This window comes from Chiloscyllium plagiosum, chromosome 40 (genome assembly GCF_004010195.1).
Source record: "Chiloscyllium plagiosum isolate BGI_BamShark_2017 chromosome 40, ASM401019v2, whole genome shotgun sequence".
Classification (NCBI taxonomy): domain Eukaryota; kingdom Metazoa; phylum Chordata; class Chondrichthyes; order Orectolobiformes; family Hemiscylliidae; genus Chiloscyllium; species Chiloscyllium plagiosum.
This window is the reverse complement of record NC_057749.1, coordinates 8743417-8755933: the sequence shown is the minus strand read 5'-3', so window position 1 is coordinate 8755933 and position 12517 is coordinate 8743417. Positions and strand designations below refer to the sequence as shown.

The 12517-nt window shown below is 44.1% G+C and overlaps 1 protein-coding gene across 5 annotated transcripts in view; it reads right to left on the bottom strand.

The window, feature by feature from the left end:
- The window catches only part of LOC122542481 (AT-rich interactive domain-containing protein 3A-like), a 198654-nt gene extending 197593 nt beyond the window's left edge, over positions 1-1061 (bottom strand). For 3 of the 5 annotated variants that reach the window (XM_043680236.1, XM_043680238.1, XM_043680240.1), the window contains exon 1: positions 552-1055. In XM_043680236.1, the coding sequence (XP_043536171.1) occupies positions 552-596 (45 nt within the window). In that variant the 5' untranslated portion in view covers positions 597-1055. Of the gene's footprint in view, positions 1-551 lie in introns of all 5 variants that reach the window. The other 2 variants (XM_043680237.1, XM_043680239.1) reach the window with 2 other exon arrangements.
- Positions 1062-12517: the final 11456 nt, after the last annotated feature.

The following is a 12517-nucleotide window of genomic DNA, read 5'->3' as shown; positions in this document are numbered from 1 at the left end:
AATTCTATAAAAGCGACAAGCAAAACAATCGGGACAAACTCCACCGAACAGCAGCCAGAGACGGTGCAGAACAATGAGGATCCCCCCCCCCACACACATTCCCAACCTGACCTGGTTGTATTTTTTTCAAAAAAAGGAACGAAAACCCGCATCCCGACTGAACTCAAAGCACATTCGATGTGTGCACAAATAAAAATTAATCCGACCTTAAACAGCCCTGAAACGCGGCGATCTAACCTCACTCTCAATTTCCATCTCCAACACACAACAGGCTGATAGAGCCTGAACTCTCTCTCTCTTATACGTTCACCCAAAACCCTCTACACAAACTTTTCTTTTACAGACAAAAAGGGGAGGAAAATTGCCCCCCTGCAGCCCAGATGGGTTGCAGGGGACACTTTCTTCAGGATGCATTTTAATTTTTGCTTTTCTCTAACTCAAACGCGCGCACCCACACATACACAGTATAGATTGAGAGAGAGAACGCACAACACTTCGATCGCCCTGTCTTCATGTTATACAAGAGAGATGATGAATTTTTTTTCCCTTACCATCGGCGCTGAAGTGCTGTTGAATTTCCCTGTGTTCTCCACCATGCCGGCTCAGAGATAGATACATGAGAGAGAGAGAGACACACACACACCCTTCTAGGATAATAACAACGCCAGCTCCTGACTCGTTAACGCATAATGCAAGCCCAGGGATGATTACAAGATAAAGTCACCAGTGCCCCTGGCTATAATTACTGGCATTTTCCTCTCGACACTAGTAAATATCAATCCCAGCATGCAACAAGTATAGGGACCGGCGCCTGCGTGGATCTGGGTCAGTTCTTGCAATGTATAATCCCTGGGAGATGCTCAGTCCCAGAGTTCACAGGCAGAGCCTGCTTTCTCCTTCCTATTGCACTGGGAAGGGTCAGACCCAGGATTGCAGGAAGAGGTGCTGAGGTGGATTCATTAGAACTCTCTGTAAACACACAGCAGCTTGACCAGCCAACATCAAAGCCTTGCCTCCTCTCTCTCTCAGATTTTTCCTCCTGTTCTGCTCCATGTTCAGCTGCAAATGGGCACCCCTGCTCCCTTCTCCCTTTCCCCTTCCTTCTATCCCTCCCTGCCCTGCTTCCCCGCCCTTCCTCATCTTCTCTTACATCCTTCACTTCCTCTCCTTCCTTCCCTCCTATGTCCTCCAGTCCTAGTCTCCCTTACTGGCAGAAAGGTCTTTTCCATGTCCCTGTCCCTGGTCGGATGTTAATTGCTGCTCACCTTCCTTTCTGTCCCAGGATTGGCATGTTGCATCTTTACACCATCTACTAACCAAGGGAAAATAAATGAACAGTTGGACGATTACATTAGTAATAATGGCCCTGTAACTTTTTTTTTAACCAGATTCTATGTGTAACCACATTTGAAGACCCCAAGAGTGGCCCTCTCAAATTTTAAATTTAATATTGCTCTCACTCTCTATGCGTCATCTCTGTAGCTGTAACATCGTATTCCTCGCTGTTCTATGACCCTAATGCACTTTGTATGGGATGATCTGCCCTTACTGCACACAAAACAACACTTTTCACTGTACCTAGGTACAGACAACAATAATAAATCAAATCAAATAAATCAAATTGGCTCAGTGGTTAGCACTGCTGCCTCACAGCGCCAGGGACCCAGGTTCGATTCCCACCTTCAGGCAATTGTCTGTGTGGAGTTTGCACATTCTCCCCGTGTCTGTGTGGGTTTCCTCCGGGTGCTCCAGTTTCCTTCCACAGTCCAAAGATGTGCAGGTTAGGTGAACTGGCCATGCTAAATTGTCCGTAGTGTTAGGTGCATTAGCCAGGGGTAAATGTAGGGTAGGGGACTGGGTCTGGGTGGGTTACTGTTCAGAGGGTTGGTATTGACTTGTTGGGCTGAAGGGCCTGTTGCCATACTGTAGGGAATCTAATCTAATCAAATCAAATCAAAAATGTCCTTCAGTGATTGGAAACCACAGTTTCAGGAGATATTTGAGTGATAATAGGTGATACACTGAATCAAGTGTCTTGCTTTTCGAAGTAGTCTAAACCTTGGTTTGCCCTGATACATGAAGAGGTAATGGGATAATGTAGACATTTCAGAGAAATTGTAGCAATCATTAGATCATCAGATCTTAAAAAAATACTAGTTGAACTGTGTCAATCTGCACTTATTCAGGTTTTATTTAAGAATTGGCTGCTTCTTTTTGCTCTGCTGATGTTTGAGGAGTTTGCTTTCTCCTTCCCCTTGCCTCTGGGCAACATTCACCAAACCCAGTGCCCCCAGAGAGATGATCTATTTTGTAAATATATACGTATCATGCTACTTCACCCGACTTTCAGGCTCTCCATGTCTCACTCTTTTATGCCGACCTTTCCCAGGTTCCCAACATTGACACCTCATCTGTTCATCCCCCCCCCACCCCCCGGAAAGTGCAATTTGGGGATACCCTCTCAGGTTTCTGTGGAGCAGATGTTACAGATCCAGGTCTTTGTGCAGTAAGGAGGTTTCCATTTGCCAGTCTGCTTAGAATATTACTGCAGGGAAGTCTTACAGTAATTGTACATGGTGCTGGTGAGACCACACCTGGAGCACTGGGAGCAGTTCTATCTCCTTACTTTAGGAAAGGTATAATTTCATTGGAGGCAGTTTAGAGAATATTTACAAGGATGATCCCTGCTATGGAAGGATTGCCTTATGAGCAAAAGCTAAACAGTTTTGGGAGCCTCCTCGCTGAGGTTTAGAAGAATGAGAGGTGATCTCATTAAAACATACAGGATTCTCAAGGGGCTTGAGAGGATAGATGCTGAGAGGCTGTTTTCCCCTCTTGGGAGAGGGAAATAGTCTCAGAATAAAGGGACAGCAATTTAAGACTGAGATGAGCAGGAATTGCTTCGTTCAGAGGGTTGTGAGTCTTTGGAACTCCTTGCCACAGAAAGCTGTAAGAGATTTTTGATGGTGGGGGGAGATGTTGATGTGGAGAGCAGCCAATCATTTGGGGCTGAAATGGGGAGAAATTCCATCACCCAAAGGATTGTGAATCTTCGGAGTTTTTGTGATCAATGCTGCCCCATTGAGTGTGTTTAAGTCTCCCAGAGACACAGTCAATATGGGAAGCAGCCGGGAAAGTAGAGGCGAAGCTGTGTAGAAAAAAGAAGGTACACATTCACACACACTTCACTCACACACAACACACACACACGCACTCACACACTCACTCATTCACACACACACTCACTCTCTCTCGCACACACACAACACACACAAGCACGCACTCACTCACATACTCACACATGCACTCACTCACACACTCACTCATTCACACACTCACTCATTCACACACTCACTCACACAGGCACTCACTCACACAGGCACTCACTCACACACACTCACTCATAACATACACACACTCACTCACACACACTCACTCATACCACACACTCACACACACACACACTCACTCACACACAGTCACACTCACTCATTCACACACACACACTCACTCTTTCTCTCTCATAAGTACACAAACACGCACTCACACACAAACACACATTCCCCTATTGTGGAAGGATTCCCAGCCTGCATATCACAAACACTTAACGGAGATAAGCTCATGGTCAGTAAATCCTGGAGTAAGACCTGGAGTAAGACCAGAACCACTGGTCCGCAAGACATCCTTGCATAAAGGCAACAATCAGTCACGATTGTATTGAGCGGCAGAGCAGGTTTGAAGCACTGGGATGTTCACTCCTTCTCATAAATATGTTTGTTGTCTACCAGCGGGAAAACCCCATAGACAGACCAATGCCAGACCAGTACAACAATATTGAAACACCCCCTCTAAGTACAGGCAGGAGGATCAGAGTCTCCCATTCCCTGTGTTTTATCTGTGGAACTCACAGACCCAAGTCCAGGGATGGGTGGAAATTGAGATGCCCCCTCCTCACTAACTCCCACCCAATGCACATGTAGAGAAACCCAAGAAAGTACAACATTCTTTATTGTTTTTCTTGGAAAGGAGGCAAATGGAACCTTTCACTTCTTGCTGAACTGTCTCCACCTTGAGGAGGCTTGAGGTATTGCATAATTACAAAATCATGCAGCGCAATATGCTATGCTTCCCACTTTCAAAAAGAAATGCTGTCTGAGATTAAGTTTAGGTAAGAATAGTTGGACCAAGTATTCATTCAAATTGGAACAAGGGCACTGTTCATAGCTACTAGGGAATATGCTGACACAATGAAGTGATATATATGACCTTTTCTGTTGCAGCCAATGTGGAATTTTTAAATCATGAGGGCATCGCTGGCTTCCTCAGCATTTATTGCACATCCCTAATCGCCCAGAGGCTGGTTAAGAGTCTGCTGTCACATGTAGACCAGACCAGGTAAGGGTGGTTGATTTCCCAGATGGATTTTTCCAAAAATTGACAATGGATTCTTGGTCATCATTAGATTCTTAATTTTAGATTTTTTAAAAATTGAATTCAAATTCCACCATCAGTAGATTTGAATCAGAGTACCTGTGGCGTCACCTGGGTGTCTGGATTAATGGTCCAACCATAATACCAATAAGGCATCACCCCCTCTATTTCCACAAAACAAAGGCATGTTTTAAAATTGCTTTTAAAGATCTGTTTGGGTTCACATCACTGTGTAAAAGTGATCATGGGTGATCAGCATGTTTCTGCACTCAACCATTGGTCCACAGCCAGGGTCAGAAAGATCCTGATTGGATTTCCAGACTCCGGATCACCGGGGAAGCGGGAACAGGCAGCGATCCCAGTTTGGGAATGTTATTTCTGATGGTGCATGACACTTAATTTTTTAACCCCTTTCATTCTGATACAGAATGTGGGAATCATGTCCTTGAACTGAGTGGCCTCCTGGTCTGTTCCAGAGAAAGGTCGACCTCGTTGTGGGTCTGGAGTCACATATAGGCCAGACCAGGTAAGAATGGCAGATTTCTTTCCCTAGTTCATTTGTGAATCAGCTGGGGTTTTACAACGATGCTGGTCGTCATGGTCACCGATACTGAAGGTAACTTTCATTTCCAGATTTATTAACAGCTCCAATATTGCTAACAGATCTGAAATCCCTCAGGAATTTGGTTTCCAGATTACTAGTGAAGTGACATTTCCTATGTGACACTAGTTCACTTCTCAGGCTTGCCAATGTTAACAATTCATAACAACAAGTTCTGCAGAGGCAGTTTACCTAAAGGCTGAAATAATGGTGTAACATTGGCCCTATGCCAAACAGACCCTTGGACATGCCCTGTCATTGATTACACTGGGTCTTTTATTTATTTTGTTTAATTGGACAGGCATGGTTCTGGTGAGGACAGTATTGGTTGCCCTTCCTTGATTCCCAATTATATCAGAATTGATCCGCACACTGACCCCTTGTTCCACATCTTCATAGCCCCACCTCCAAATTCCATAGCCCCACCTACATCTTCATAGCCCCACCTACATCTTCCATAACCCCACCTACATCTTCCATAACCCCACCTACATCTTCCATAGCCCCACCCATAGCCCCACCTACATCTCCATTGGTCCACCTACATCTTCCATAACCCCATCTATATTTTCATAACCCACCTATACTTTTATAGCCCCACCTACATCTTCCATAGACCAACCTAAATCTCCATATTCCCACCTACATCTCCATAGCCCCACCTACATCTCCACAGCCCCACCTACATCTTCCATAGCCCTCCCTCACAAAAAAACTAATCAATCCGAGCTCCTGCAGTTCCCTCTCCCCCCCACCCCAATTATTTTTCATGTTCCAAACTTCATTTTGCTTGATGTTGTCCTTCCTCGTTGAGCTCCAACCAGTCAATTGACCATTCACTCATTATAATACAGTTTGTGGAATCTTGTTGCCCACAAGATAGTCAATGTGTTCATTATATTTTATGGACGTCACAGTGTGCTTTGGGATGCTCCTCAGAGATTTTGAAAGCCTGGTGTACAACTTGTAATGATATGGCACATTTTCAATAGTAAAATACAACTGTGCTTCAGAGAAGATGATGAGAGATGGTTCTGAAAGCAACATCTTAGAAATATAAAGCAATGCTACACAGGAGGAGGCCCATCATTTCTGCACCGGCTGGTTTGAAGGGCAATTTCATTCCCCCAATCACTACATATCTCAAAGTAACAACTAATTTGATATTCAGAAATAAAATGAACTTGGCAGAATTATTCAGTTCAGTCTTCATGGGGAGATTCCAGACCTCTTGAGTCTTTCAGGGAAACTGAAAAACAAAGTGAGGCAACTGGACTGCATTCTACACCATTGTGCTATGGCTGGAGTGGAGGAGTGGGAGAGCAGAGAATGTAGAATTCTGAAACAGAAACAGACCATTCGCTTCCTCAAGCTCATTCCACCGTTCAGTAAAATCATTGCTCTTCTGTTTGTGTTAGAGATGCATAATTTCCACCCACCCTTGATAATCCTTGACATCTTTGTGTAATAAGAATCTACTTCCTAAAAATATTCAATGACAACCCTCCCCTCCACCTCAGTCCCACCTCAACTGCCCTCTGAGGCAGAGAGTTCCCAAGTTGTACATCTTCTGAAGGAGCTGAAAATGTGTTGCTGGAAAAGCGCAGCAGGTCAGGCAGCATCCAAGGAACAGGAGAATCGATGTTTCGGGCATAAGCCCTTCTCTTATGCCCGAAACGTCGATTCTCCTGTTCCCTGGATGCTGCCTGACCTGCTGAACTTTTCCAGCAACACATTTTCAGCTCTGATCTCCAGCATCTGCAGTCCTCACTTTCTCCTCCATCTTCTGAAGGAACAAGCAATGTCTTCATCTCCACCCTGGAAGGATGAATCTTAAAACAGTGTCCCTGAGTTGTGGACCCACCCACACAAGGAAACATTCTTCCCATGTTCACTTTGTCAAGACCATTTAAGGTCTTGAACACTTCAAAACGTCACCCCCTCTTACTCTTGTAAACTCCAGCCCAACCTTTCCTTCAAAGATAACTCACTCATTCCAGGTATCAAATCCATCTGAACTGCTTTCATTGCTTTTACATTCTTCAGCAAATAAGACGACCAAAACTGCACATAGTATTTGAGATGTGATCTCACTAATGCTCCATGGAACTGAAGCAAAACATCCTCACTTCAATTCTTAGAGTCATAGAGTCATACAGCATGGAATCAGACTCCTCGGTCTAACCAGTTCATTCTGACCATAATCCCAAACTAAACTAGTCCCACCTTCCTGTGCTTGACCCATAATCCCTCCAAACTTTTAGTATTTATCCAAACTTGTTTCAAACATTGTAACTGTGCCCACAAGTTTATTCCCACACATGAACCACACTGTGGAAAAAATATTCCCCTCATGTCTTTCTTAAATCTTTCTCCTTTCACCTTAAAAATCATCTTGAAATCCCCCACCCGAGGAAAAAAGCCCTTGCTATTCACCTTATCTATACCCCTCATGATTTTATAAACCTCTACAAGGTCACCCATCAACCTCCCACGCTCCAGTGAAAAAAGTCCCAGCCTATCCAGCCTCTCCTTATAACTCAAACCGTCCATTCCTGCCAACATCCTGGTAAATCTCTTTTGAACTCTCTCCAGTTTCATAATATCCCTCCAATAACAAGGAGACCAGAAATGGACACAATAATCCAGAAGGGGCCTCTCCAACATCCTGCACAGCAGCATAAAGCCCCAACTCCCATACTCAAAGGTCTGAGCAATGAAGGCAAGCTTGCTAAATACCTTCTTAACCATCCTGTCTCCATGGGCCATAAATTTCAAAGAATTATGGACCTAAACCTCTATAGTTCACTCTGTTCTGCAACACTACCCAAGGCCCTATTTTCAATTATTTTACTTCTGTTCTTGTTTGTTTTACCACAATACCATACCTCACATTTATCCAAATTAAACCATATCTGCAGGTCTTAAGTCCTTCTAGTGACAGCATCCCATTAGCTTTCTGGATGGAAGAGGGGAAGGTATTCCATAATTTAGGATCTAGACTGTGATGCTCACTGTTGATGGGATGGAGAAATTCCAGGAAGCATGAGTGGCCAGCATTAGAGGAACGTGAAGATCCCAAAGGGTTTGTCACAACATGTCCCCCAGCAGTGTGGATGCCTGGCCACTGGGGTGCATTGGCTAAACAGACAGGCCATGCACAGGCAACGCTCCCCTTGTTATCAGGAACACAATGTGGCCATGCATCAATGTTAATGCAAGCATGCTGCACATCAAGCCAGCTGGGTGCTATAAGCAGAGCTTAGAGGGATACATTAAAAGTGTGGCTGGACTAAGTGACAGAGGAGTGAAAACATGGTAGAACTCGGTGGGAATTTTAAAACTGAGATGGACTGGAAGGCGAACAAACACAAGGGTGATGCGTGAACAGGACTTAGTCTGAAACACATTTATAAATCTGCTACAGTAAAATGAACAACGTAATAGATTCAATCAGATCATCTTAACTGGAGGTTTTAACATGAATTATCTCTCTCTTGCTCCATCTTGTGTTTGATCCCTGTAACTGCTACACATAGGCAGGGAACAATGGAACATAAAAACACAGGATAAAAGTAAATTACTGCAGATGCTGGAATCTGAAACCAACAGAGAAAATGCTGGAAAATCTCAGCAGGTCTGGCAGCATCTGTAAGGAGACAAAGGAGCTGATGTTTCGAGTCTAACTGACTCTTTGTCAAAGCTAAAAAAAGGGGGACCTAGTATGAATATCTTCCTATTTCTCCCTTTTTTTTAGCTTTGACAAAGAGTCAATTAGACTCAAAACGTCAGCTCTTTTCTCTCCTTACAGATGCTGCCAGACCTGCTGAGATTTTCCAGCATTTTCTCTGTTGGAACATAAAAACACATTGCTGGAGAAACTCAAACAGCGACATCCTCAAAGTGTTTATGGTCTTACGGCAGTAGAGATTAATTTCTAACCCACCTTATTCGACAGCCTTGTTCCTTTATCCTATCCTCATATTGAGTGAGCTGTCTGCTCTCTGCCCTACTATCTCTCATGTGGCTAACCTTATCTCAACTGGCACATCCTACCCACTCAGAGTTCTTAAGCCTATTCCTCCCAACCGCCTCGCTGCCTTCGAGTATTGGGATCGTTTAGTCTTGCCTAGTCCATCTCTGAAAGTGTTGACTCATCCTGCCTCCCCTCTGATAAACTACTCCGGTGCCCCTCTCCCTACCTTGAGCCTTCGATACCCTCCACCTCACCATGCTGTGCCATCTGCTCATTGCTGAACTTAGATTATCTTACCAGCTCATTGGTCCAGTGCTGTGATTCCAGCTTTGGGCTGTGTGGTGAGTGAGTATGTGAGAGGTGCAGGCTTCAACTCCCAGATGGTGTGCAAGTGGAATAAGCTGCTGGAGGAAGTGGTGGAGGCTGGTACGAATATAACATTTAAAAGGCATCTGGATGGGTACATCAACTGGAAGGGTTTAGAGAGATATGGGCAAAATGCTGGCACATGGGGCTAGACTGAGTTGGACCCAAGCATCCGTTTCCACGCTGTACATCTCTATGACTCTATGATCCTTCATTTGTTCAGGAGAAGTAGTGGCTGAGTAATATTGCTGCTGGAGAATTAATAGAAAGACCCAGTCTCATGCATTGGTGATGTAGATTCAAATCCCATGACAGTAAATGGTGAAATTTAAATTCAATAAAAATCTGGAATTTAAAACTTGGCCTCACGGTGACCATCTTACTATTGATGTAAAAACCCCATCTGATTCACTATGCTCTTTAAGGAAGGATATCTGTTCATTCTTACCCAGTCTCACCGATGTGTGACTCCAGTAATGTGGGCAACTTTTAACTGGCCTCTGGACAATTAAGAATGGGCAATTAATGCTGGTGATTTCTGCATCCCACCACAGCATACCTACAGTGCAGATTGAGGCCATTTGATCCATCAGGTTTGCACTGACCCTCCAAAGGCCATTGCTCCCAGACCCCTGACCGAGCATTTCCCACAGCTAATCTCCCTAGCCTGCACACCACGGGGTAATTTGGCCAGGCTAATCCAACTCAACTGCACATCCTTTGATTGTGGGAGGAAACCGGAGCACCAGGAGACACAGGGAGAATGTACAAACTCCACTCAGAGTTGCCACAAGGTGGAATCGAACCCAAGTCTGTGGGTGCTATGAGGCAGCAGTGCTAACCACTGAGCCATCCATCAACAACGGTCACTAGTCTTCCTGAACTGTTTTGACAACACGTTTCTCTGCTGCTTATTATTTCCATGGTTGGACTGTAAGGGAAAATAAAATCTCATTCTCGGTGGGTTGAGCAGGAGGAACTTTCATATGTCCCTTGACCCTTTCCCTTCATCCATCATGTACACCATTCAGAACCAAAACCCCTGTCCCAGCATTCTCACAACTTATAGATCTATATCATCAAACTCTTCACTTCAGATGTGCAATGAATTCAAATTCCAGGATTCGAACCACAGTTTCCACAACATTACCAGAGTCTTTGGATTAATAGTGGAATCAACGTTTCGGGCAGGAGCCCTTCTTCCTGAAGAAGGGAAGAAGGGCTTATACCCGAAACGTCGATTCTCCTGCTCCTTTGATGCTGCCTGACCTGCTGCGCTTTTCCAGCAACACATTTTTAAGCTCTGATCTCCAGCATCTGCAGTCCTCACTTTCTCCTTTGGATTAATAGTCCTGAGATAATAACATTTGGCCATTGTCTCCCCATCTTAAAGTTTGCAGGAGACGAAAGGCAGACAACAAAAGAGTCCCTGTAGTGCACCACCCTTCCTTGAGGGATTAATGGATTGTTTTGCACTGGTCAAGTCACATTACATTCGAAAATGCTAAGAACATTAACTTTCAAGTGAACTCTTCCAAAGAAGGCTTTCTTTTCGAAACTCAGCACGATTAACTGTCCTAGAACAGGAATAGGGAAAAAAAATACTTATTTCCCAGAGCTGAAACATAAGCTTTTCTTTGAGGAGGGGGTGAAAGTTTTCTTCTCATGGACAGCAGAGTATGGAGTTGGGCGAGAATGTTCAGAAAGTTGCTCACGGCCTCCCCCTACTGGCCAAAACCGGAATCCTGTTCTGTGGCACCACCTGCTGGCCAGAGTCACCTGTCACATTATCTCCAGTCATAAAGTTAAAAACCACACAACACCCGGTTATAGTCCAAAACCTGTTGGACTTTAACCTGGTGTTGTGTGATTTTTAACTTTGTCCACCCCAGTCCAACACTGGCATCTCCAAATCATGTCTCCAGTCATAGAGTCACAGCACTGAAACAGACCCTTCGGTCCAACTCGTCCATGCTGACCATAATCTCCTGTTGACCACCTGCCTGTTCCTCGCACATATCCCTCCAGACATTTCTTATTCACACACTTATCCAAGTGTCGTTTAAAAGTTGTAACCGTACTCACATTCGTCACTTCCTATGGAAGTTCATTCCATACACGAGCCACTCTCTGTATAAAAAAATTATTTTTAAAATCTTTCTCCTCTCAACTTAAAAATATGCTCCCTTATCTTCAAATCTCCCACCCTCTGGAAAAGGCCCTTACCATTCACCTTCTACCATCTACACCCCTCGTTAGTTTGTAAATCTCTATCAGGTCATCTTTCACCCTCCTGCAGTGAAAAAGGTCTCAGTCACAGTTACTGACAAATAAATGTTGACATAGGAAACTTGTATGTTGATAAAAATGTGTGTGAGCATGGATCACCATCGCTGGCAATTTTCTGGGACTTCACATTGTGCGGCACGGTCTAAAGCTGTTCCCATTTGATCTCATTCGTTGGTGAGCCCAAGCTGTCCGAGGTGAATGGAAAGGACTTGACGTTGACAATTTCTGATCTAAAACCAAAAACCCAAGACAACATTTTGACAGCAACTATTATCGGAGCAATGCATCCAGTAATTCCCAGTAAATGAACAAATTGTTGCAATCTATTCTGACAAGAAATTATCTTTAACATCACGTTAGCAATAAGCTCAGAACGAAGAACATCATTCATAAATAAAATATGTTTGGCGTTGCTCCCGATGGTGTCTATGGAACTAACAATCTGATATTTAATTTATAAGAATTCAGTCCTTCAAAGCTTTTTCTGCCATTCAATATGATCATGGCTGATCTGAATCTTAGACCCTTTTTGATTGTATTGTCCTTAGCTAACTAGCTTCTATTAATCTCAGTGTCTAACTTAACCCATCAGACTACAGCTTTACCAGTGATCTTGACAGAATGAACACAGCCCAGACAGAAAGTTGCCCATCACTGAACTTGGCAGGATTTCTTGGCACGCCGTTTATAGTTTCCTTCTCCCCTCCTCGATTAACCTGTTCAGACTTGTCATGACATTCCTGGAGTAGGTTGGCTTCGTGAATCTGGATCTCCTGTCTCAGAGATAGGGACACTACCACTGTGCAACAAGACCCTCAACTATCAACCTAGGACTCTGGACTGCCAGTCCAGGG